The 23786-nt window shown below is 44.7% G+C and overlaps 1 protein-coding gene across 1 annotated transcript in view; it reads right to left on the minus strand.

The window, feature by feature from the left end:
• Window positions 1-23786, minus strand: part of ITGAE (integrin subunit alpha E) — a 439817-nt gene that overhangs the window by 94196 nt on the left and 321835 nt on the right. Inside the window, exons 22-29 of the mRNA XM_069615209.1 lie at window positions 20756-20829; window positions 14298-14430; window positions 11104-11205; window positions 10300-10379; window positions 7227-7304; window positions 1224-1296; window positions 1004-1111; window positions 93-158 (exon numbers count right to left, since the gene is read on the minus strand). Of these exons, the coding sequence (XP_069471310.1) occupies window positions 93-158; window positions 1004-1111; window positions 1224-1296; window positions 7227-7304; window positions 10300-10379; window positions 11104-11205; window positions 14298-14430; window positions 20756-20829 (714 nt within the window). The remainder of the gene's footprint in view (window positions 1-92; window positions 159-1003; window positions 1112-1223; window positions 1297-7226; window positions 7305-10299; window positions 10380-11103; window positions 11206-14297; window positions 14431-20755; window positions 20830-23786) is intronic.

Raw genomic sequence — 23786 nt, forward strand, 5'->3', positions numbered from 1 at the left:
ATTCACACTCACGTTTATAGACTTCCTGTGATTTTGGTTGACAACCTGAATGTTGCACTTGGGCCTCAACAAGCTTTGTAAATAACACTTACCGACAAATGACTATCTTCATCTGAACTGGCAGTCATTTCGTCTGTAATACTGCAATGTGTGGAATTCTGGAAAACGTAAGCAAACATTGTCATTTTGAGTTATCTGCTCACGACATAATTTGCTCAAGCAAAACATCTAAGGAGATTTCGCTAAGGATCCACCAGCGAGGGACTTCCTTTTACTCTCGGGTCTTTTCTTGCTCTGGAACTTTTGTGACATCCAGGCCTTTTCTGCTCAGATATCTACCATGAACAATGCAGTTTGATCGCAATATACAACATTGCTGGAAAATGGAGAACACATGTCATGGCCGTTGCAGTATACATTGGGCGATTTGAACAATGTCACATTTTGGGGTTGGAAATTATATTGATATTATTCCAAAACCCTCAAACCACAACCAGGTGTCCCTCAGACATATGTATGTAATAGGAAGTGAAGGGGGTGGGGCTATATAGCTTCAGGTTTTGACTGAATAACATTGTTTGGGATAACATGGTGGCCATCTTGTGAACAGGAAACATACCTCTGTTGTGTCTCTGAGAGTTCTTGTAATACTGCTGTCCACATCGGTTTCCACAAATAACAAATAAACAGACCACCACTATGTTAGTTTGCCTGATCCCAAAATGGTGGCCACTGTGATGCCTACCAATACATCAAGTCAATTGTAAAATGTATGGGTGGTAAATGGTACCCTTTACACTGTTGATGTCATTGGACCATAGAGTGACCTCATTGGATGAGGACCCCAATTGCTCAAAAATATATCCAAAGGTGCACATTGAATTTCTGTAGTTTTTCTTGTGGAAGCTGTCCCCTCCTACTGGTATCCTAGCATTTATTGTTAGTTACCCTTTAGGATCAAGGTCCTGTTAATTTCCCTGTGACAGATAATGAAAACCAATACCTGGTCTGACTGCACCTCCTTTAGTGCTGAGACTTTGATGCCCTTCATCGTAACAGGAATCCAAATGGTTAATTCGACCAGAACTCCGTACTGGTTCTCTCCGTTGATCTAGAAAAGGAAGGGCATAGTCTTGAGGGCTGATCCCACCTTCACATCCAATAAAGGAGATAAAGCAGGGTGATCTTGTCATAAACGGACATTAGAGTTTGACGATACCTACGTTAAACTCATACTGGACCTCTTTGTTCTTGGTCAGAGCTTGGCTGATGTTGACCTCGATCACAGCCCTTGGTCTACAAATAGGAACAGAAAGGGCATGGTTTTGTGACACAGATTTTTTCAGAGGCTCTTAAATTATAGATAAGTACCACTGACTGTTCTTAGAGGGCTTTGGTTGGGATGAGGAGGGCTGCGCACATGCGAGGCCGCGCGCTTAAAAAAACACCCTGAGAATTCCACCACAGGGAAAATGCTGCTTCTGCTTAACACGGGGGCAGCAGTGGCAAGCGGAAATCACACACAGATCCGTGCAGCATCTGCTGCTCACCCTTTTTGGGTCTGAAAGAAGGCAGGAAGAAGCCTGGTAAGCGGTAGTGGGGTATGATTTGGGGAACAGCAAGGTTAACAGCTTTAAGGAAGGGGCAGACAGAATTGAGGAGATAAGGGATCGGGAGTGGGTGCCAGTAGGACACTTCGGGAGGAGGGGGGATCGGGTTGGGCTGTGGAAGTGGTAGAAGTTGGAGGAGGAGGGGAAGTTGGAGGCCCAGCAAAGTGGATTGAAAGAGCAAAACAAAACTCTTTGTAGCAGTATTCATATCATATCCCGTAGTAATGTCCTCTTGTTTTCTATTTATTTCCCGCACACATATTATTGGCACGGCCGTAGTCAGGATTATGGAACCTGTAAAACACTTGACAACAACAGATTTTCTCTATCCCTACTGAAATGAACCTGTGCTTCTTTTGTCTATTCTTGGTTTGATGTACGCCTGCCCATGCCCATTTCATTTTCCGAAGCTGTGAAAGCCACGGCCTGTGGAAGCAGAAGGAGGGCCCATTCTCTTCTGGGTTCTTCTACCTGCTTTAGACCCAAGCTCAGGTGCTTCAGAAGAGTGAAGGCCATCTAACCAAAAGGGCATTCCCCACAAACCACTGTGCTCACTACCACCCACACCCAACCAAGTTGCAAGAGTAGCGAGTAAAAGACTCTAGCATCAAAAATATATCCAGGGCCCTTATTACAACGCACACACCAATACAAAACTAAAACTAACAAACCACCTTCTTAGGTATTTTCTTGAAAGGTCTGAGTTGACGCTATATGCGTCTACAACTATGGGTCAGGAGTAAGGGTTCTTCAGCAGTGGTGCTCAGTCTAGGCATCTATTTTAGGGACACACTTGGCTAGTCTAACCCTTACGATTGGTCATAGTCCATGTACGCAAGTGCAGACTTTGCACCTGGCCCCTAACATATGACTTCTCAACATCAAGCGTGGAGTGATACTTAGTGCAAACATAGAGTGTTTTTAAGTATCTGAGTTGGATTTTGTTTGAACGGGATTAGCCTTGAATACACATCTGTTTTAATTGGTTTGCCTAGGGTTTAGAATGCACGAAAATGTAGTTTAAGTTTTAAATTCAGCTGCCTGGATGTCTCTTTTTGTTTTATTACTGAGTTTACTTGTGCAACTTATTTCATTGTGTCCTCACCCTATTTTCAGAAAAGGAGATTAGCTCTGGACTTGTTCCTAAACAGAGAGCAAAGGTGCCCTTAGGAGCTATTATTCCTCTTTTCTACAGGTTTGTCTCAGGTGATTGGGTGGGCGACCCTATCCTAGGTCTTGCTAAGTGTAGTTCAACCCTGACTTACCAAGAGAGAACCAAGCACCTCTCATAAGCACAGCCACCCATATGACACTTAATCAGTGAAAACACGTCATGACCACGAAGCATCGTACCACCATTTGACTGACTTGTGGCCAAGGGGTGCCGGTGGGAAGTCCTGCACTGCTTACCTGAGATTTTGTGATGTCTTTAATCTGCATAATACATGAAATATTACACTAGTCCAGTCCTGGTCTTCACTGGTAGTACTGGATTTATAATGGGGAATCCAGGACTAGAAGTCCCAGAATGCAAAGTTAAAAGCAGGACTGGAGTAGTGTCTCCCGAATGGAATGGATAATGTTGGCATGTATGCTCTAGAATTCTATAGATCTTCACCTTTTATCCATACATATTCTAAAACACACCTTGTCTTGTTTCTTTGCATGTATTTCTTTCAAACTTAAATTGTATGTGCTTGTATGTATACATGGTGGTTTCTATAGCACAAACTTAGCTGATAAGCAATGGACTGAACAAATAGAGGGTTCCGTGTTGGTTTTCCAATAGGAATTACTTCTAAGTAATTTACTTCTAAGTAAATCCTTTAAAAACAACTCATCGAATTCCCCTCCAACGGCCCCCTTTCCCTATAGTAACCCTACCACAAGTCCCTCCCCAACCCTTTTGGCCCATTGTCCCCAAGCCCATACATAATCTGTTGAGTTTTGACAAAGGAATTACTTTGAAGTCAATTACTTCTTAACCCTTTACCCTCCCAAAACATGCATTCGATGCACATTTTTTAGATGGAAAACATTAGATGGAATGGCATTAGATGGAATGGCATTAGATGCAATGACCAGCTACCCTTCAAAGTAATTCCTGTCTGCAAAATGACAGTATACGCCAATAGAGGGCTGAGAGAAGATTACATTGAATCAATTCTGAAGTGGGGCAAATGTGAAGGGGAGTAGCAGGTAAAGGAGGCGGGGTGGCGGATGGAGGCACAATGCCAGGAACCTATTAATGTGTCTGGGGAAGTGTTCTTTGAAATGGAGGTTTGCTGTTTGGTGGTCAGTTGTTCTAAACACTGCGAGAAGCCTGTTTCCTAGGTGTCTCCTTTCTTCAGTTACTGGTGTTTCAGCTTGGTGATGTCATGGATTTAGATGTTGTGTTGTCGCTGCAGATGGTGAGGATTTCTGCTACACAGAATGGTGCATTTGATCAGAATTGCCTTGTAGATGGTACAAGTATTTCAGTTGATGTTGGCCTGGATGGGAAGCCCCTGCAGTTCCTTGAGGGTGCTGCGGATGTGATCGACTTTCATCTGGCCTTTGATGAGCCAGTCTGTGGCATGCGGTACAATGCAGGTACATGACAGGCTTTTTTTCTGCTTTTTTTTTTAACATTTTCAGCCAAATAAACGCATTCAAAAATATGGGAAGGGAAAGGGCATGTAGGGATAGATGGTGTGGGGAATAGGAACTAGATAATAGGGTAGGGAGGGCTTAGGAGGGGACCTCGCTTGGTGGGGGGATCCCCACATAAAAAAAACAACATTCAGAGAGTTTTTTCAGCCAAAGATATTCAGCAAAAAACTCAGCAAAAAGAAACCTGGCGATCTAAGAGCATATAACCGTGGTATGCTGGATAGCTTTTAGGGCATTGGTCTGCAACCTTTCGCTCTCTAGATGTTTTGGACTACAACTCTCATCAACCATGGCCAGCATAAAGAATGGTGAGGAATCATGGGAGTCGTAGTTCAAAACATCTGGAGAGCCACAGGTTGAAGACCCCTATTTAGAGCGTCCAGCAATGAGACTGGAAAACCTGTGAGCAAGGACAGGACCAAGGCTTGACAGTGCTTCTAAAATCAAGGATTAAGGACTTGATTCTTCAGAGAAATAAGACCAGGAAATAGGCTGCCCTTGTTTTCTTGACAGTGTGTGGCTTCATGTAGAGATCACAGCAGATAGTGAAACCAAGCAATTTTGCACAGTGCGTAAGATGTTGTATGAAGCTGCCGAGGGTAATTCCTGGCAGCCATCTGTACGCATGAGTGTGCTTAGTGGAGCACCTAAAAGAGGCTGGGGCTAAGGTTCTTTTACACCCTCAACATCCAGGCATGGGTGAGGAAGATTGAGTGTTTCTATCAATGGATGTCGGTGATTCTGCTAATCTTCACGTTTAGCCTTTTGCGAGTACTGCTGGACCTTGAGGTCATGATCATGGAGGGCTTTTCACAATGGTTCCACGTAGAGTTTGAAGGGCACCCAGAAGGAGGGGGATCCTTGTAGATCTCCACCTGGTACAGGGATTCATTGTGATCTGTTATAACACATCTGTGCAAGCTGTTGTTGGTCAGTAAGGTAGGAGATGAACCAACATAGGATCGGCTAGCGGAAATCCATTCAAGTGGATCAGATGTTGAGGAGGTCCTTGAAGGTGGCAGAGAGTTTGAGTAGGACTCGTAGGCACGGGTCCATCATGCCCAAGATGTGGAGGGCGTCATCAGTGATTTCGATGGTGATGGTCTCAGTGCTGCACCTTGGTTGGTAGACGGACTGGTAGTAGTGTGACGGAGGTTGTGGCGGGGGCAGTTTTTCACTTTTCTTTTCAATGAAGGCTAGATATGTTATAGGACAGCAATTAGCGAGATTGTCTGGACTCCATACGGGCTTATGTAAAAGGGGTCAATCTGAAAAACCTCTGCTTCTCATCGAGGATTCCATAAGTGAGAGACTCTATTGGGGTGCGGAGGAGTGGATTCAGTGCTGGCCATGTGGTGCATTTCACAATGGAGGCACAGAGAATGTTTTCTTCGTAGGAGTTGGCCTTGAAGGCTGAGAGGATGCTGGCTAGGAATTCTTAGTATGTGTTTTCTTGATTTAGTCCATGTTGGAGGGTCATGTGTGGTGGGATGGAGCAGATGTCTGCGGTGTGCTTGAATATGACAATGTGCTATGTAATTGTGTCTATTATGAACATGAAGAACGTGTTGATGTATTAAAGTGTTACAGTTTTGGAAAAAGGGCTGCTGTAGTATTTTTTGAAGGGACCCATCTTCTTGTTGGCTGCTTTTGCTAGGGTTGATGTGAAATGGTGAGCTTCGGTTGAGGTACTGAGCATCCTTACAGCTGGCTGAAGTGTTTCCAGTGTCATAAGGTGTTCCTGTTTTGGGGTTTTCACCGGGTATTTCCTCTGTTGGCAGATAGAGCAACCTGGAATACGAGACCCACAAAAGGCACGTCATCGATGCCAAGGAACCTTCTGTCCATGGGCCAGCTGCAGGACATGGGGTTTAGGCTGGCGAGCAATCAACCGGAAAGTAGACCAAGCCAAAATCAACTTTAGCCTATTGCATTGTTTCTGGACCCTATGTTGGGAAGATAGGCGGTCTATCAGTAAACACTATTATTGTGGCAATAACCGCCTTGCCGGCGGGCCATTACCGCCTATGGTAATGCCCCCGGGGCCTCAAGTTACAGTGGCCCCGGGGGCATTACCATAAGGCAGTAATGGCCAACCGGTGAGGCGGTTATCGCCATTAGTGTTCCGGGGTCTGCAGGCTCGGGATACTGGTTTTCCCCAGTTTGCAGCCCCGAAACACTAATGACTTACAAAACCTTTTCAAGCGGCATGTCTTTGCCGTTTGAAAAGGTTTCATTGCAGTACGCGCTGGTTCTAGGAACACTAGACCACGCATACTGCTTCATTAGTACAGGGCAACAGGGCGCCATTTTGGGCAAAGTTGGTCTGTACTAAGGAATGGGACAAAAACGAAAAAAAGGCCACCCTGGAAAAGGGAGAAGGGGCTACGTGTGGTCTCTTCTCCCTTTCCAAGGTTGACTTGAAAAAATAGTGTACCCGGCACGCGAACGACGTTCGTGCATCCACAGGAATACACTGTGGTATGGCTCTGAAATGAGCCAATCCACATTCAGTGTTTCCCGTGGACGCAGCGTGCCGGATACTAATGTATTATGGATAATATGGAACAGTGTCAAAAAGTGAAAAGATTTCCATCACAATTGTGTGGGTAGGGCGTGATGCTTGGGAGCTTTGGTATCTAGTGACAGGAGATGGGCAGAAATGAAGGAAGGGTATGATAGAAAGTGAGAGACTAAGGGAGTGAATTAAAGGAGAAAAATAGGATATGGACTAAGGGAGCGAAGAGATTATGAGAGAAAGAAATGAAGCAGTGATTTACAGAGTGATAGAGAAAGAGAGAGGGAGAGAGAGAGAGAGGCTTGGCAAAAGTGAGTGATACGAGGAAAGAGAGTGGGCGATAGGGATAGATGGTGGAATAATTGGAGAAGGAGACACAGGCAAGAGAAGGAAGTGCACGGTGATAGAAGAGAGAGAAGACACGAATGGTTCCTGGAGGTACTTACCTAGAGAGCACAGCTGTGAAGGAATGTTTCACTGGGAGGATGTGTTCTTGGGTTAGAGGCTCAGCGCCTTCGTTGATGCTGGAATAACACAAATTGAAAGATTGATATCCATTATTATTGCCTCCGGGGCGCGTGCGTATTTCCCAAAGAGGTCATTGGCCTGTTCGATTATGAAAGTCGTGACAATAGCCCCTAGGTAATGGGTTGTGTGGGTGTGGGGGGGACTTGCGTTTGAGATTCATCATTAAAATGACATTACACTCCTACCTCAATTCACACTCCTCATCTTCCATGGTTACAAAACCTAATTCTGTTCTCAGGCACCTCCCTTCTTTAAGATTCCGGTTGTCAATGCTGTACTAAAAGGTGGGCTATCTGGCCCCTCCAACCTCAGTGTCAAACGCCACCTGATCTGCTCCTCTGCATAGGGCCTCAGAGAAGCAAACTCAATCCAGGTCCCATGAATCCATCTACTCGACGCTCAAGTCCCATGAATGCATTTACTCGACGTCCAAGTCCCATGAATCCATCTACTCGACGCCCAAGTCCCACAAATCCATCTACTCAACGCCCAAGACCCACGAATGCATCTATTTGACGCCCAAGTCCCATGAATCCATCTACTCGACGCCCAAGTCCCTCCGAATGCATACTCGACGCCCAAGTCCCATGAATCCATCTAATCGACACCCAAGTCCCACAAATGCGTCTACTCGATGCCCAAGTCCCATTAGTCCATCTAATGGACACCCAAGTCCCACGAATGCATCTACTCGATGCCCAAGTCCCATGAATGCATCTACTCGACGCCCAAGTCCCATGAATCCATCTACTCGACACCCAAGTCCCATGAATGCATCTACTCGATGCCCAAGTCCCATGAATCAATCTACTCAACGCCCAAGTCCCATGAATCCATCTACTCAACGCCCAAGTCCCATGAATGCATCTACTCGACGCATGTGATCCCTCTTTGACATTTGAAACAGTGGATCACAAGATACTCCTGTTGGCTAGGTCACATTTGGGCATCACTGGCTCACTACTTAACCGCTGCTTCAACAGGTGGTGTAGAACTGTTCTTCTTTTGAACTTGCCTTGTAGCACTCAACCTTCCCTCTCCTCCTGGAATTGGGATATTCAGTTACAGCCCAATCGACAATATCGTGTAAAGGCGTGGTCGTCCTCTTGACTCGCCAACTATAAAAGGGCACGGACTACCTTACATGGGATCGTATGCACTTTGAAACACAATTTCTGCTGTATAGTGCGCATTACAAATAACCAATAAATAGATTAAATAAATAAATAAATCCAGGGGACCAGGGTCCTTTTAGGGTTGTGACTTTTGGGGGCGATTGCTCTTTAGTGTGGACACGTTACGTCTACGGCAGGAGCCCACTTGAGTTAGTAGGCTCATGGAAATAGAAATGAAACTAGTTTGTGATTGAAGAGTGGTCTCTGAAAAAATCTATGACAAATGGTAGACATATGGTCTTATACTGCGCTACCTGGTATATAAGGAGATGTAGTGGTACGAGGAAAATGTCGAAAAGGCGCTCTCACATACTTTGTATAGTGAAATTTGCATGGGCGCTTTGCCATTTGTAGACTTAAGATCAGACTTTCTGGTTAGTCCCCCCTAGCCCGCACCTCCTACTGGGTCTAGGCATTGGGTATGCATCTTCGCAGCTGGCAGACATTTTGTTAATGCCGAAATTGCCCAAATCATTGTAATCCAGCAGAATATGTGGCGTGATGATATTTGAGAACTGAGCATTCATTGGCCAAAAAGGACTTGCCCATGTGAATGGGAATAGGTTTTTCCTGTCACACTGACGCAATTATGATGTTGTTAATGTGGCTATTATTATTGCTGTTATTGCCGGTCTGATAGCACAGCGAGTAGAGCGCTCGCTTTGACATCTGTGCAGAGACTGCTGATGCAGGTTCCAATCCCGGCAGGGCCAAACGCAGCCTTTCATTCTTCCAGGGTTGATAAATGAGCACCAAAAACCGTGGGTAATAATAAGCAGCGCTCAGGTACCTCAGGGTTCATAGCGCTATATAAATGCTAAATCATTACTATTATTTTTCCTCATCCCTCTGGCACACCTGAGCTGGTGGTACACCGACTGAGTGGATGGACACCCACCTCTAGATGTCTAGCATTAGTTGGGAAGCTTTCCTCAATAGCATTGAGGCCCAGACCCTCACGGAAAGGAAAGACGGCAAACTACTAGTAGCCGGTTCACTAGCTCTTACAGGGAATTGCCCAGACTGCACATGATCCAAGGAGAGCATCTGGCGGGTGGCACTGGGCAGTCTGGGTTCTATTCTGCACAGTCAGGGTCAGGATGCCTGTACCGTCAGCAGCCATCTTGCTATGGCCTTGCACTATCCATTCGAAGGCACTGGGCCAGACTTCAATTAACAGCAACAAAGCAGCATCCTGGGAGTCACGAGAGTCAATCAAAAACAGCTCTGAACATTTAGCCCGTTAGTTCGTGAGCATCCATTTCCTTGAGAAGTCCACCAACAGTGAGCCATGAACGATTCAAAATTTAGGATGTGGGTTTTCATCTACATGGTCCAACCCCCCAGACTTCCCCACCTCAACCCCCTCGCTCAGCCGCTGACATCATTTTTTCAGTGGATTGAGCCCTTCCTCATTTCAAAGTGGATACATTGAGTGCTATTAAATTGGATAATAATTCTACCTGTTGTCACAGTGCTTCGACGCAAGAAGAATTTAGCATGATGTTCTATATCAGAACATACATTTAATGAACTCATTGATATCTATCTTTAAGGTCTGATAACATATGTCACTATTAGCTAACTTGATTCTACTAATTTCATCATCCTCTGGAGGGTGAAACGTTTACCTGGTCCATTTGGTCTTCTAACCTCTGACCTGCTTGCTACACAGAGTTCTCTTCAGCAGGCATATTAACCCACTTCTCTGTTTCTATATGGGAGGCTCTCATAGCTGCTGTAACTGCTGAAGGAGTACATGATGTGTAAACTGAGCTCCTGCCCCCTTTGAGATGCTGCAAAGTTTCTTTCTTACCTGGTAACATTGACAGCAAATGTTGCAACACTCCCAGGAAAAATTGCCTCATCTAATTGCCACATTATGGTAAAATGTACCTGAAAATGGAGATAGCAATGAAATACATGTAAAGACAGAAAATAATTAGAACACCTCCAGGCACTTAGTGTATATCAATATGTTTATCCAATACCACAACATTTTGTGTTCTTAACCAAAAGGAGAAGTACTGGCAATGCTCTTCATGTCTGGAATTAGTCAGGCTATACACATTAAAATTGTTTGCCCTGTTTATGAATGCCAGTACCCAAGGTTTGCCATAATGTCTACAACTGGCTTGCTTAGACCATCCGTTTTAAACAGAGCTGATGAACTTGAAGACTGGACTTGGCAAATCAATCTGCAGTCCCCGGGAAACCACAAAGGCCCTCACCAGAGGAGGGCAGGGATCCTTAGCGCCATATTGCGGGAGCTCTGACCCTTCTCTCGTTTGCTCCCTGACTTCAAAACTACCTTTGATGTTGCAAGTAATTCTCTTTGATGGTCCTAGTATGACTTACCTGAATTTAAATCATAATAGAATGATTGATGATTAACAAGACAACATGAAAGGAAAAGGGAAATAGAAAAGAATAGGCACGTTGAAAAACCTAAAAATAAATACCCAGAAAACTTTCTTTCTATAGAAGACCATACACTCAGAGGTCATTTCCCAGCCTCCCTGGGCTTCACATGCAAAATGTTCTTGCAGGCATAACGGGGCTGTGCCAATGCCTTGCCTTGATACTGAGCCACACAGGGGTCATGACTTTCCAGACTTACTGATGATTTCCTAAACACCGGGTACCCAATCTTGCACGTCATCGATGAGAGCGAAGATGTGAACGGAGCGGCCTCGGAGCACTGCACGCTGGGAGAGGAAAGCTGCCAGAAGAGAGTGGAACATGGTTAGTGCAGAGCAAGTAAGGCAGTGAATTCATGCCTGGAGTCCTTGACATGTGGCCATGTTTCCCATGCTATTCTCTAGGGGGAGAGCCCCCTTTGGGTTTGTTACATGGTTGCGCAGTGTGGTTTCCGGTGGATGTCACGGTTTGGGTATGTTTGACCGCATCAAACTGACCGCAAATGAATTTGCTCAGGGTCCAATTTAAACGCACATGTGTTTTTTTGGGGGGGGTTGTCCCCTGCCTCCACTTTTAAGGAAGTTGGGACACCCCTGCACCACCAAAATTGCAAAATACCAAACATGGGGAGCGGGGGACACCCCTGCAACTCCCGGCCTCCAAGGTTTGTATTTTGCAATATATGCGACCGAATTGCCCCGAAGGCCAAATCACCCAGGCAAAGTTCGACCAAATTGGTCATTAGGTCAATTGTTTTAGGTCAAATAGGCTAATACCAATGTCACTGGAAACTAATGTCATGCAATATTACCCAGAAATGGTTTACCTAAATTGCGTTGTCTTTTATTATCCTTCAGTATACTGAAAGAGCATTAAACCCATAACTTAGTAGAAAAATGATGCTTTTTTTGGAGCTATATTAACATTACAAAACAGCAATCATATATTGGTCATTCGGAGCAGACCCTGCTTTGTGCCTTCTTGGCGTCTGGGGGGACACTGATTTCGCACTAGGTAAGAGGTGCGTTGTAGGAGTGGCTTTGGTTCTAGCCAAAAGAGGAAGGCAAGGTTTTGGAGTTCGAATGTGAGTCCCGCTCAAAGAGAATGGCTGGACACTATGGCCCGTACTATGGAACCAGAGAGGCTAGTATACATTCATAGAGGATGCCCGGGTAAACACGAGAAGGTATGGGGGAAATGGGAACTATGGAGAGACCGATAATGTTCAGAAATAAGTGGGCTGTAAGAAAGTGGGGGGGGGGCTCTATTGCATTGGGTAAAGGGTGGGGGGTTGCTGGCTGGGTTTAGAGGAAGGGGAAGATGGGGAATAAGTGGGTCGGGTTGAACTTGGGCGATCATTATCCAATTTGATGGGTCAGGTGGGAGCGGGAAGGGAAACATTTTCTTCGCAATTTATATTTTTCGTGCGACCAGGTTTAACTGCGATTTTTATTGTTGAATATAATGAACTTGAGTTATAAAAATAAATTGGTAATTCATGATCACATTGCACGTCAAATGTACAAAGCAAAATTAATAGGACCTTACCAAAATTCCAAAGGCAGGGCATGAAATAGGCAAGAAGTGGCTACTCTGTCTATACCTGAATTTACATAGACATCGGCTATCCTGAAAACCTGGTGTGGATGGTCTCTCGAGACCGTACTTGAAGAATCCTCCTATTTTTCATACCACGTTAACAAGCCATGCCCATGAAATAAAAACGGACATATTTGAACCAACGGACCTTCTTCAGATCAGGCGTAGTGAAGCTTTCCCTTGTGGTGGTGTGTTGCAAATGCAGTCTGTTCCTAACAATTAAACGTAAGACAGTGTGCGGGAGGAGGGATCACGGAGCATCGGTTACTTCATATTTTGGGAGGAATGATTGACCTGAGGGTCAGGGTTGTTTAGTGAGGTACTCAAAACATTCACAGTCTTATGTATGAAACTGTCATAGATAGAGAAACTGACTCCACAAAACAAGTTCTAACCAGATGCCCGCAATCACGACAACAATATTTGAACTTGGAGCAATATATGCGCCTCTCAGTTAAGTATAACAGTACCTTAGACATATCCTCTTTAAGATTTAGAAAATTAGACCATTTTCCTTTGCTTTGTTCCTTAGCATATAATCAGCAAAAATAATAAAATAAAGTTTTCTCAAATAATTGGTTGTACTATGCATAAAGATTTTCTAAAGATACCCAAATTAATAATTATGGAGGAGGAACACCTGCTCATTTCATCCCGTATTACACAAACATACGAATGGTGTGAAATGGATTTGCGTCCCTGAGGATGGGAGACCGCAAAGCAATGGCCGGCAACCAAGGCTCACCATACCCGTCTCCTAAGTCCCTATTTTGGACACTGAAGCCAGTTGGCCATTATATTGCAGTATTTTAGGGTAGTGGGCATTGAAATAGTGGTTGCTGAGCAGTCCGTTTACAAACATAATATATGAAAAAAGGTGGGCCCTGATATTGGAACACTCCCGCGCTTCGCTCTGAGTTAGAGTAGGTTGATTATATAGCTGCAAGGTCACAGGTAGTTGGAGGTGGTGCCTGCATCTCCTTTGGTATAGAGAAGAAACTGGTTCCTTGATACCTCACACTTGGTATGTGGAAAAGGTTAAATATCTACACATTGTTTTAGTGGGTTCAGTGGTGTTTTATTCAGAAGGAAACATATAGTCTTTTTTGTGGTCAGCCGAAACGTGTTTCGAACTCTGGGGTCTTTATCAAGGCTATGTTGTAGGTAAGTGGTCCCGGATGTCCCTGGGTGTTGGGTCCTGATTAGGTCGTGGTAGAGAGGTCCTGTATTTACAGTCTTGGATTGATTGTTTGGCCTGTTAAGCTCTGGCACCCATGTCCGTACGTGTGCGATGCCTCGTTGCGGCTGGATGTAACATAATATTGTTGAAAATGTGAAATGATTTTATCTTTACCGCCTGTTTTCAGAGAGCTTTCAGAAATTAGTGTTTTCTGAAGTAAGTAAGCATCTGCATCCTTTTCACATTAATTTGGGTATCAATAACATCTGCTATTACAGCGCTTTGAAGCGGAGGAATCTGGCATGAACCACTACCTAAGAACATCACTTATCATTATTACCATGTTGTCCAGGTGCACATTCAATTTATGCAATTCATTCTCAACATTCAGCCCTTATCCACCGTTCCCCTTGGTTGTTGGGGTGCCCCACAATGTTCATTTTCTAATGGATCTCAAGACTCTATTGGACATGCATTTTTAGCTGCACCTTCTATCAGGGGATAAGAGGCAAACCTTTGGAGACAGATTCCCTGATCTTCATGAAGATGCAATGCGTTGAGCAACAGGATCCCATTCCGAACTTGAGAAAGCCTCCCCTTAGAGTCACGCTTACCTCCACAATCTTTTTGACCTGTAGGTTTCTCGGGTATGTCAGAAGCATGGTGGTCAGATACGAGTTGTCAGCATCGTTCCGCAGAGAGATGTGAGTGGTCAGGTTTTTGGTGTCCCCCACCACCAGCTCCTTTCTAGAGATTGGGATGAAGCATAACACCATTAATCACTCCCACGGGAAATTGCCATTTGTGCCCCTCCCCTGTACATGTGCCAAAGATACACAATGCACGGCGTGGGCCAAGGTTAAGCATTCTACAATCATTATAGTGTTCAATAATCGGATCAGGTGAAGCACAGTGGAGCCATTGGTGGAACCTTAAGTCGCAGGCAAAGTTAGTGTGATATAGAGGCAGTATTTGTATTTAGTTTATTTGTATTGCGCACCTGGCCCAGTGACTGGTGGATGTGTCAAAAATCCAAAGCAGGGCTTTGGGGGCAGATGTCACCAGTTTAAATGTGGATAGGGGATTTCCTAACTAAAGCAACAGTACTGCCTACATAGTTTAAACCCCCTCTGCGCCCATGAACCTTTTGATTGTTCATCACAACGCCCCTCCCCCTGTCCATAGGCCCACAGTGCTGAGGCAATCTGAGTTTTGCCTGGGGCCCCCAGGGTTTGTGGTAGGTGGGCAGACAGCTCTCAGGGATATGCATTAATTATAATGATTCATTATAATTGGTTATTTATAACGCGCTTAATACCGAGAGGTTTCTAAGCGCGGACCCGGGGTTTGAACGTGTGTTGCTCTGCGTCGTCTTGCTTGCAAAGCGAGCACGTTGCCCCTGAGCTATCCTCCATTTGCAATTCACACTTATTATGGATCATCAATGCACTAATCCATATGTGCTCCACCCTTATTAGGGATCACCAGTGCACTGATGGTATCTTACACAGGTGAAATGTGTATGCCATTGTCTTTTCGTTGAGAGCGGTCTGTCTTGGCATGAAAAGATATGCCATATAAGACATAATTTCCTGGGGCATAACTCATTGATTTGAGCTAATTTGCATACCCACAATCCACTACTTATGTGGCGCTAAACTGGAGGTAAGCTTCCAGTGATGGCTAACAGGAGGACCTGTGGCATGAGTGACTTGGCTGAAATGACCTATTATACTTTCACATTTCAGGCGGAAATCTTTTTTCAAGCTTTCATAAACCAGTAAGAAAGAATGAAAAAAAGGAAAAAAAGTAGAATATGCCATTTGAGCTATTGCTCTATGTATGCCATGACACCACACAGTAGCCATTGCTGGAAGTTCACCTCCAGTTCAGAGGAACTAAGCAATCATTCTGGGTATGCAAATTATCTCAAACACAAGCATTTCTGACCCAGAAAATAAATTGTGTTTGGCTTATAAATGTTCGCTATTTTAAATATTGCATTAGAAAAGAAGGACAGATACATCTCAAGAATTCAGAAAACTGCATGGGAATCTCACCCTCATTAGGGATCGTGAGTGTGTTACTGTCTGACATGCTGTTGATTGGAACATTGTGGTATGGTTATCAAACACCATTAATGTTATGGTGGATTTAAAATAATGAATGAAAAAACACACTCTGCCACACATGCCACAGTGCCACCCAGTCGCCATCCCTAGAAGTTCACCTCCATTTCAGATCGTCTGAGCAATGCATTGTGGGTATGTAAATAAAAATTGCCACTGTTGCACGTGTGGTTCGCTAGCTGAAAGGGCCTATTCTGCTCTCACAAAAGATATCTAGGGCCCCTAATGTGCATCTGTAATGACATCACAGTGATGTCACAGTTCCTGCTGCTGCATCCTGCTTACAGCTGCTTTCCTCTCATCTAGGTTCTAGTGAATCATTGTGACTTTGTTGGTGAAATAGCAGGATATGTGATCAAGCAGCTCTTGTGTCAGCACAGGTGGTTTGTTGCAAATGGTCTGCCTACTCAATTCCTTCAAGAACTTGAGAATCTCCTTTGTTGCGCGGTCTGCATGTTTGCGCAGTGGGATTTCTTGCCCTTGGGTTGGTGCTCTGTACTCTTGCAATTGTCATAGGTAGGCTGGTTGGTCCACCTTGGTGTAGCTTCCTATCCCAAATAAAGACGTAAAAGGCAGACTGACTACCCCTCTCTCAAGGTCTGGCAACACAACAGGAACAGGTGCTGCAAAGCTGGCATATAAATCTACAGCTATTGTCTTTTAAGAGAGACAGTTGGTATACAGAAGCCGTAATACAAATATCAATAAATCTCTTTAATAGTTCAAAGTAAAATTTCATAGAGAAATATACACTTAATAGGCTTTATCATATCTCACTCATTCCATTCATACCAATTCGCTCCTTCTGTGACATCCGGGTTAGGCAATTGACAATTTCTTAACGCATATTAATTATTATTAATATGTATGACAATTGGAAAACACACAATTGGATTTTCTGTAAGTCGACATATGTTTCGGCCCCTTTTCCATAGTCCCATCGTTGTCTACGGTGGTCTAAATAGTCAGTGTTGGGCCATCTTCAGGACAATCATGATTTAGTAAGAGCTTAACGTCTTCACCCTGCTTCCATATGAAAAGCCAAATCTGTGGCCGAGAACGTAGTTGTGGACCACGGAGAAGAAATAATGAAATGGAGGGTATTTTCTGTATTACCCTAGTCTATAGCCCTTTTCACAAGTGGGTGGAGCTTCAAATCTCTTTATCTCCATCTTATTTCATGGGCAAATTTCAAGAGGGACTTGCTTCCTTCGACACTTGAACACGTAGTGTCTTGAAATTAGTTCGAACGAAGCAGCGAGGTTGCTCGAGCGGCGTCTGCTGACTTGTGAGTAGTCAGCAGACGCCGCTCGAGCAACCTCGCTGCTTCGTTCGAACTAATTTCAAGACACTACGTGTTCAAGTGTCGAAGGAAGCAAGTCCCTCTTGAAATTTGCCCATGAAATAAGATGGAGATAAAGAGATTTGAAGCTCCACCCACTTGTGAAAAGGGCTATAGACTAGGGTAATACAGAAAATACCCTCCATTTCATTATTTCTTCTCCGTGGTCCACAACTACGTTCTCGGCCACAGATTTGGCTTTTCATATGGAAGCAGGGTGAAGACGTTAAGCTCTTACTAAATCATGATTGTCCTGAAGATGGCCCAACACTGACTATTTAGACCACCCTAGACAACGATGGGACTATGGAAAAGGGGCCGAAACATATGTCGACCTACAGAAAATCCAATTGTGTGTTTTCCAATTGTCATACATATTAATAATAATTAATATGCGTTAAGAAATTGTCAATTGCCTAACCCGGATGTCACAGAAGGAGCGAATTGGTATGAATGGAATGAGTGAGATATGATAAAGCCTATTAAGTGTATATTTCTCTATGAAATTTTACTTTGAACTATTAAAGAGATTTATTGATATTTGTATTACGGCTTCTGTATACCAACTGTCTCTCTTAAAAGACAATAGCTGTAGATTTATATGCCAGCTTTGCAGCACCTGTTCCTGTTGTGTTGCCAGACCTTGAGAGAGGGGTAGTCAGTCTGCCTTTTACGTCTTTATTCCCCTTTACTCTCCCTGTTGACAGACCTGACCCCCCGACAACAAAAAATTTGGGAGTACCCACTATTATACCTGCTTCCTATCCCAGCCAGTTTGATGTTCCTGTTGATTTCCTTGACTGCATTTTGTTCTGGAGTGTACCTTATTTTGAGGGATCTCCTGCTCTAACCGACATCGCCCGCCCCCCAACTATAATTGTTTTCTGCACGCCGCCACCTGCTCGCTACTGTAAATTCCTGTACACAAACATGTCCTCTCCTACGATATGAATATTGTTGTGTCAATTCTGTGTTGTAAGTCAGCCATGTTCCCAGTATAGGTAACATTTCAGCCCGTATATCAATTTGGATAACAGGTGGCATTCTACTACCTTAAAGCACCTGATTATGTGGTTGTTCCAATGTAGGTATTAGCCCTGTTGCAATTGGGCTCCTAATTGAAACAGCATCCCTCTATCAAATAAGTATGACTGCAAATAAATTCTATATAGAATCTGGCAGCTTGTTTTATCAGAAGGATTGGGCTGTTTCAGAGGTCCCAATTGATGCAGTTAGTTTAGGATCTAGCTTTGTTTAGTGCTAGTGGGAGAGGTGCTGCAAGACGGCATCCGGTTTCGTTTGTCTTTGGTACTCTACGTAGGTCATCGAGGTTGGGGTTCCTCAATGCTCTCTTGCTGACTGGACATGTTTTCTTGTAAGTTGGTGGGGCGTACGGTGGTGTGGTGATATCGATATGGTAGACGTGATCATTCCATTGGAGGGGAAACAGATGGGCTACTGTTGTGAGACGCTCTTTGCAGATTATTTTGTCCAATGTGGGGGTGAGCACTGAGTGCGTCCTGTCTTTAACTCGTTGTTTGAGGTGGAATCAGTCTATTTTCGCACTCAGGGGTCTCTTTGTCAGTTCTTCGTTCAGACCTCATGAAGCAACGAAAAGACAGAGCCCGGGATGAACCCCTGGAAGAGTATTAGGTTAGTCTATACAAAGGAGACCCTAGAGGGCTAGTTCTCTGGAGATCTGGAGCAGAGTTGCCAAGCGGCAGGAACCCTGGTGTGTGTTTAAGCAGCATAGGGATTTATTTGAGCATTGTGGCATTGTATAAAGGCAGGATGTTGGCGTAGTCTTAGCCTTTCCTGAATTTAGATTATTTTAAAGACGTGGCTATCATTAAAAGTTTGGCGGTCTGGAATTAACGTGCAAGTAATTCCGTTTACCAGCTCGTTTTTGAACCGACAAACTACAAGTTTGCCAGTCGGGGTTACCTGACTTAGCTCCAGTCAAGAGTGCAAGGTAAATCAGGCCACTGATGGCAAAAAACAGCCTGTGTTACCAGTACTGGTAATACTGGTAATACCGGCAATCCCCTCCATGGAGTCCTATTGTTGCCAGCATCTGTAAATTCCCAGAAATTCCAGGATATCAGCCACTAGTAATGGCAGGTCTGTTTGCCTGTATCCCGCTGGTAATTCCGGTGGGATACCGGCAAACTTGTAATGACCGCCATGGTCTTTGTCAGTCTTTGTCCTCTGGTGGCTCCTGGAGAGGCTATGCAGGCACTAGACACAATCCGTCTCTCTTTCGGTAAGCTATGCGCAATGCGCGAGAGCATGCAGTCTAGTGTGTGGTGGAGCAGGGAAAGAAGTCCCTTTCTGGACTAGCAGGGCGGTGGCCCTGGACCACTATCAATGGCTGTGCTGCATTGCGCTGGCCTCTCACAATAGGTCTGAATCCTGTGCCTTGAGATCAGACAAAAGGACTAGGGACCCCTCAGAACCTTAAAGAGCAGGGTTATATTTTGTTTCTCACTCCTCAGGGCTGGGTGACCACACAGACTTCCTGGAACAGACTGTACGGCCCTGCCAATTATCTTTCCGGCAAGGCCACCACAGCGCCAGGCTGTTTCTAAGGGAATTACAACACTGCCATAATACTGAGTCTGGGAAGAGCGGGAGAAGCATATAGTTTGCCAATAGCCACCAGGCAGTCTTGACCCTCAAATTCTGCCATATAATCCCAATGGCATTATAAAGTTAAAAACATGTTTGTAAACAGGTGTTAAGAATGATGGCAAGGAGCGCACTTTGGTTCCCAGTCAAGCTTTCCTGCTGTAGCAACAAATTGTCTTCTCCTCCAAACGTTTTCTTGACTCCATCAATCATCAGGGAGGCTGTGTTTCTTTTCCATTTCAGGCGTGTCTAGTTACATTTCCTTTTCAGGTGTTTCAGGTTAATTCACATTGATGTCTCTAAGGATTCTGGTACTTGTATTCTCGCACTTTTTTCAATTGCAGGTGACTGGGAACCGGTTATCCCAACAGACGTACGCCACTCTTCGGACAAGCACTGTTAGGCCACTACAATCATGATTGACAGAGTATAACATGCCCGCCCGGGATGCCACTTCATGCAGCCCAGAGTGAAGCATGTGCTACGACTTGCTTTTCCCATCATCTCTGCCCTGCGTGCATGGAATTCCTCGAGGGCCTAGTTGTGGAGTGTTGACGAGTGAATGTTCTTAGCTGAGCGTTCTGGGGATGACAGATGGAAGAGTGGCGGTTGACAGAGAGCGTGCCGCTGGATGTTGCTCCCCGGATGTTACTGAATGTGTCCAATGCACCCGTCTTAAGCAACTGTAACTTGTACCTGAAACTGAACTAGGTAAAGAAGACGTCTCCTTCGTATGAAAAGAGAAGACGTCTCGGGAGGATAGCTCAGGGGCAACGTGCTCACCTTGGAAGCAAGATGACACGGATCAACACAGGTTCAATCCCCGGGTCCGTGCTTAGAAACCTCTGGGTATTAAGCATGTTATAAATAACCTATCATATCCTGTTTGTACTCAAGACTCTGAGTCAGCTGTACTGTGCCACTTCCTTCCAATAGCATGAAAACAGTCTAAAGCTGGCATATAAACACTTACTCTGAGAATCGTATGAACAGCTTGAGGCCTGCAACGCATATCGGCTTCTCATTACAGTCTTTCATATAGGGCAGCTGTGGAAGACAATGGTAAGCACAGATAGATGAGCCTTTTGATATTATTATCGCATACAGGTCTATGTCTTCACAACTGTGCATTTACGTCTTCATGCAATTGAATCTACTGCAATGACATCTGTGTATTTGCGTCATTAGAGGTCATTACGACCCAGGCGTTAAGGGTTAACGCCGTCGTTAATCCTTAACGCCTGATTCCAATTTTAACGGCTGCTTTTAGCAGGCGTTAAAATCCATGGCGCTAAACCGCCTTGGTGCTAATTACGGCACCGTAATTTACGGTGCCGTAATTAGCGCCTTCCCCACTCCCATCATGCCCTATGGGGCAAAAATGGGAATGGGGAAGGGTAAATGGGAAATGGGGATTTACCGCCCCACTCACCTTGGAATGGGGCGGTAAATCCGCCATCCACCATGGTGTAAACATAGTTTACACCATGGTGGTAAAGTTGGTGTACTTACCGCCTGGGTCGTAATGACCGCCATTGTGTTTTATAAATGGGAGGCACGCCGCCCTACCATGCTCCCTTTTTAATTTTTCCTATACCCCATAGCCTTTTATTTTTTTACATCTGTTTTGCTTGTTCCCTGAAAAATGAGCAAAACGAATGTACATACAGATATGAAAATGCATACCGATGTGCGTACAGAGATGCAAATACACAGATGTAATGACATGTTGCTTCGGATGCTGTACCTGTGTGTGGATAAAATGTGGCATTCAGACATTACACGTTTACTTGATTCTGAAATCATTTTCAGCAAATACTCCTGCTGGAAGCCATGTCCTTCATTTCTGAGTCTGAGACCCTCCTACTGATACTCATGAAGTTCCCTTCAAAATGTCTTCCAGACACACTGGGCCAGATTCTCAAATATGAGCTCAAATGAGAGGAGCGCAGAGAACGCCCTTGCTTCACTTGCACTATTTTCAGAAATGCTCCGGTCACCTTATTCACTAAGGTCGCTTGCGCATTTCAGATGGGGCTGGACAACAGCTCAAAGAGCGCACTCCTGACACTAATGTATGACAGGCTCCCAGCAACCACAGGGTTTCTGCGAGCACATTTCACTGATACGGGTCATTTGGGGGATGGAAATGCTAGTGTGACATCCACATTTCAACCGACAGCTATCATGCTTCAAAACCAAATCATGAAGGGTGAAGAATGAATGACCCTGCCATGATTTGTGCCGCCCCCATACCTGTTGCAAAAGGCACCGGGGAGGACCCCCCATTCTGGCCATTTAAAAACGCCTCCCATTTGTGAATTCGGGATGTGCTCTGAAATGCCCAACACTGCCCCCTTTTTTTGTGCAAATGCTCATAGGCGGGGCATCTGAGTGAGCTCATCAAGGATGCGCTCACTCAGAAGATACCCGATGAGAATCGGGCTGCTCCTTCTTTGGCGCAAGTGAGGAGATCCACCAGCGTCTCCTCACTTGACGATGATGCTATGGGTAGGAAACAGGAATTGTTTCTTTTTAACCAAAGTGAAAGAATGAAAGCTTTCCCTTAAGGAGTTGTACATTACATTCTCAACAATTCAAATGAAGTATAAGTGTTTGGTATAATAATTTAGCATTATACACCACTACCAGTATTGGCATTATCTCTATTTAAATGCCCACCTCTGTTATGAGCACAGGCCCAGGGCTACAGGTTGGACAGGACAACCCTTCAATCATTAATGACCACTTCCAACATCTGTCATGCTATTAACACATTATTGCATCTCGCAAGTTGATAATAAGGTGATAAACGCTGAGTGGCATTTGCGCCTGTATCCCCTTCAACAGTCTCCCCTGCCTACATTTCTGACCCATCATGGGGCCTTGGATGAAGGGGAGCGATAGAGGTAGAGAAGCAATATAGGTAGAGAGGGTCATGTGCAAGAACACAGTGCCCTGCAGGTGAAAATAAAGTGAAAAAGCTAGAGAGAAAGAGACCACCTATACACGTGTGTGTGTGTGTGTGTGTGTGTGCCTGTGCGCGTGCACGCACACGCGCTGCTCACTCTTTTTACACTAAGGGGGTCTGTTGCTGGTAGGGTGTTACACCCTTTATCTCGCTCGACGGATAACTAGTGGTGGTGAGCAGGAGGAGATCCTGGAAGTGTGAGTGCTGCACGTGTGAAAGAGTGAACAGGACAGGGAGAGAACAGACATTGGCCATTCTTGCACTGTTTGCTCTTTATTCCTTCCAGTGCTCTGGTGCTGCTCCATTCACTAACCCCTCAGTACACCCTCGCCCTTTGACACAGAGTAAGGGAGTGGCAGTAGAGCAGCAAGTTGTGTCAGAATGCTCTTAATGCAGTCAATAATTCTGTTATTGTTCACAATTCAAGCATTCTAATTGGACACACAATTGGACAATCCTCTAACAAAAGTGTAAGCATACAGAGACTACAAAAGAGTGGGAAGACAAGTTAAATGCGGAACATGCTCTCATGAGAAGTGGAACCTGCATGATGTATGTCAGATCCAGCTGTAGGATGCAATGTATTGTGTTTCATATGCACCTCTGGGCAATTCTATGGTCCCGTTGCCCTCTACTTGACCCCACCACTCATCCACCTGAGTGTCGTAAATAAATGTGTAAAATGCAAAGAGCAGTACACAACCAAGGTGCTGAGTTCCTAAGAGACAAACTGCACCTACATCAACCAACAAGAACGCTCAGATCAAGCATGGACATCCGTATGGAACCAAAGCCCTACAACAGAAGAAACCTTCGAGGATCCTCCTTCTCTCACCAAGCCCAAAAACCTGGAACGACCTTCCAAAGTAGATATGTAACACAAGAAACCACCTATTATTCAGGAAATTACTCAAAACCTGGCTCTTCACGTCATAACTAGAAAGACTGGCCACAGGGGCACCGACATAACTAAAAACATCAACGAACGTAGAGCGACAGCGATACGCACTGATCAATCAATGGGAAAAGCTGA

The sequence above is a fragment of the Ambystoma mexicanum genome, chromosome 9 (assembly GCF_040938575.1).
Source record: "Ambystoma mexicanum isolate Mex_15411 chromosome 9, UKY_AmexF1_1, whole genome shotgun sequence".
Taxonomy (NCBI): Eukaryota; Metazoa; Chordata; class Amphibia; order Caudata; family Ambystomatidae; genus Ambystoma; species Ambystoma mexicanum.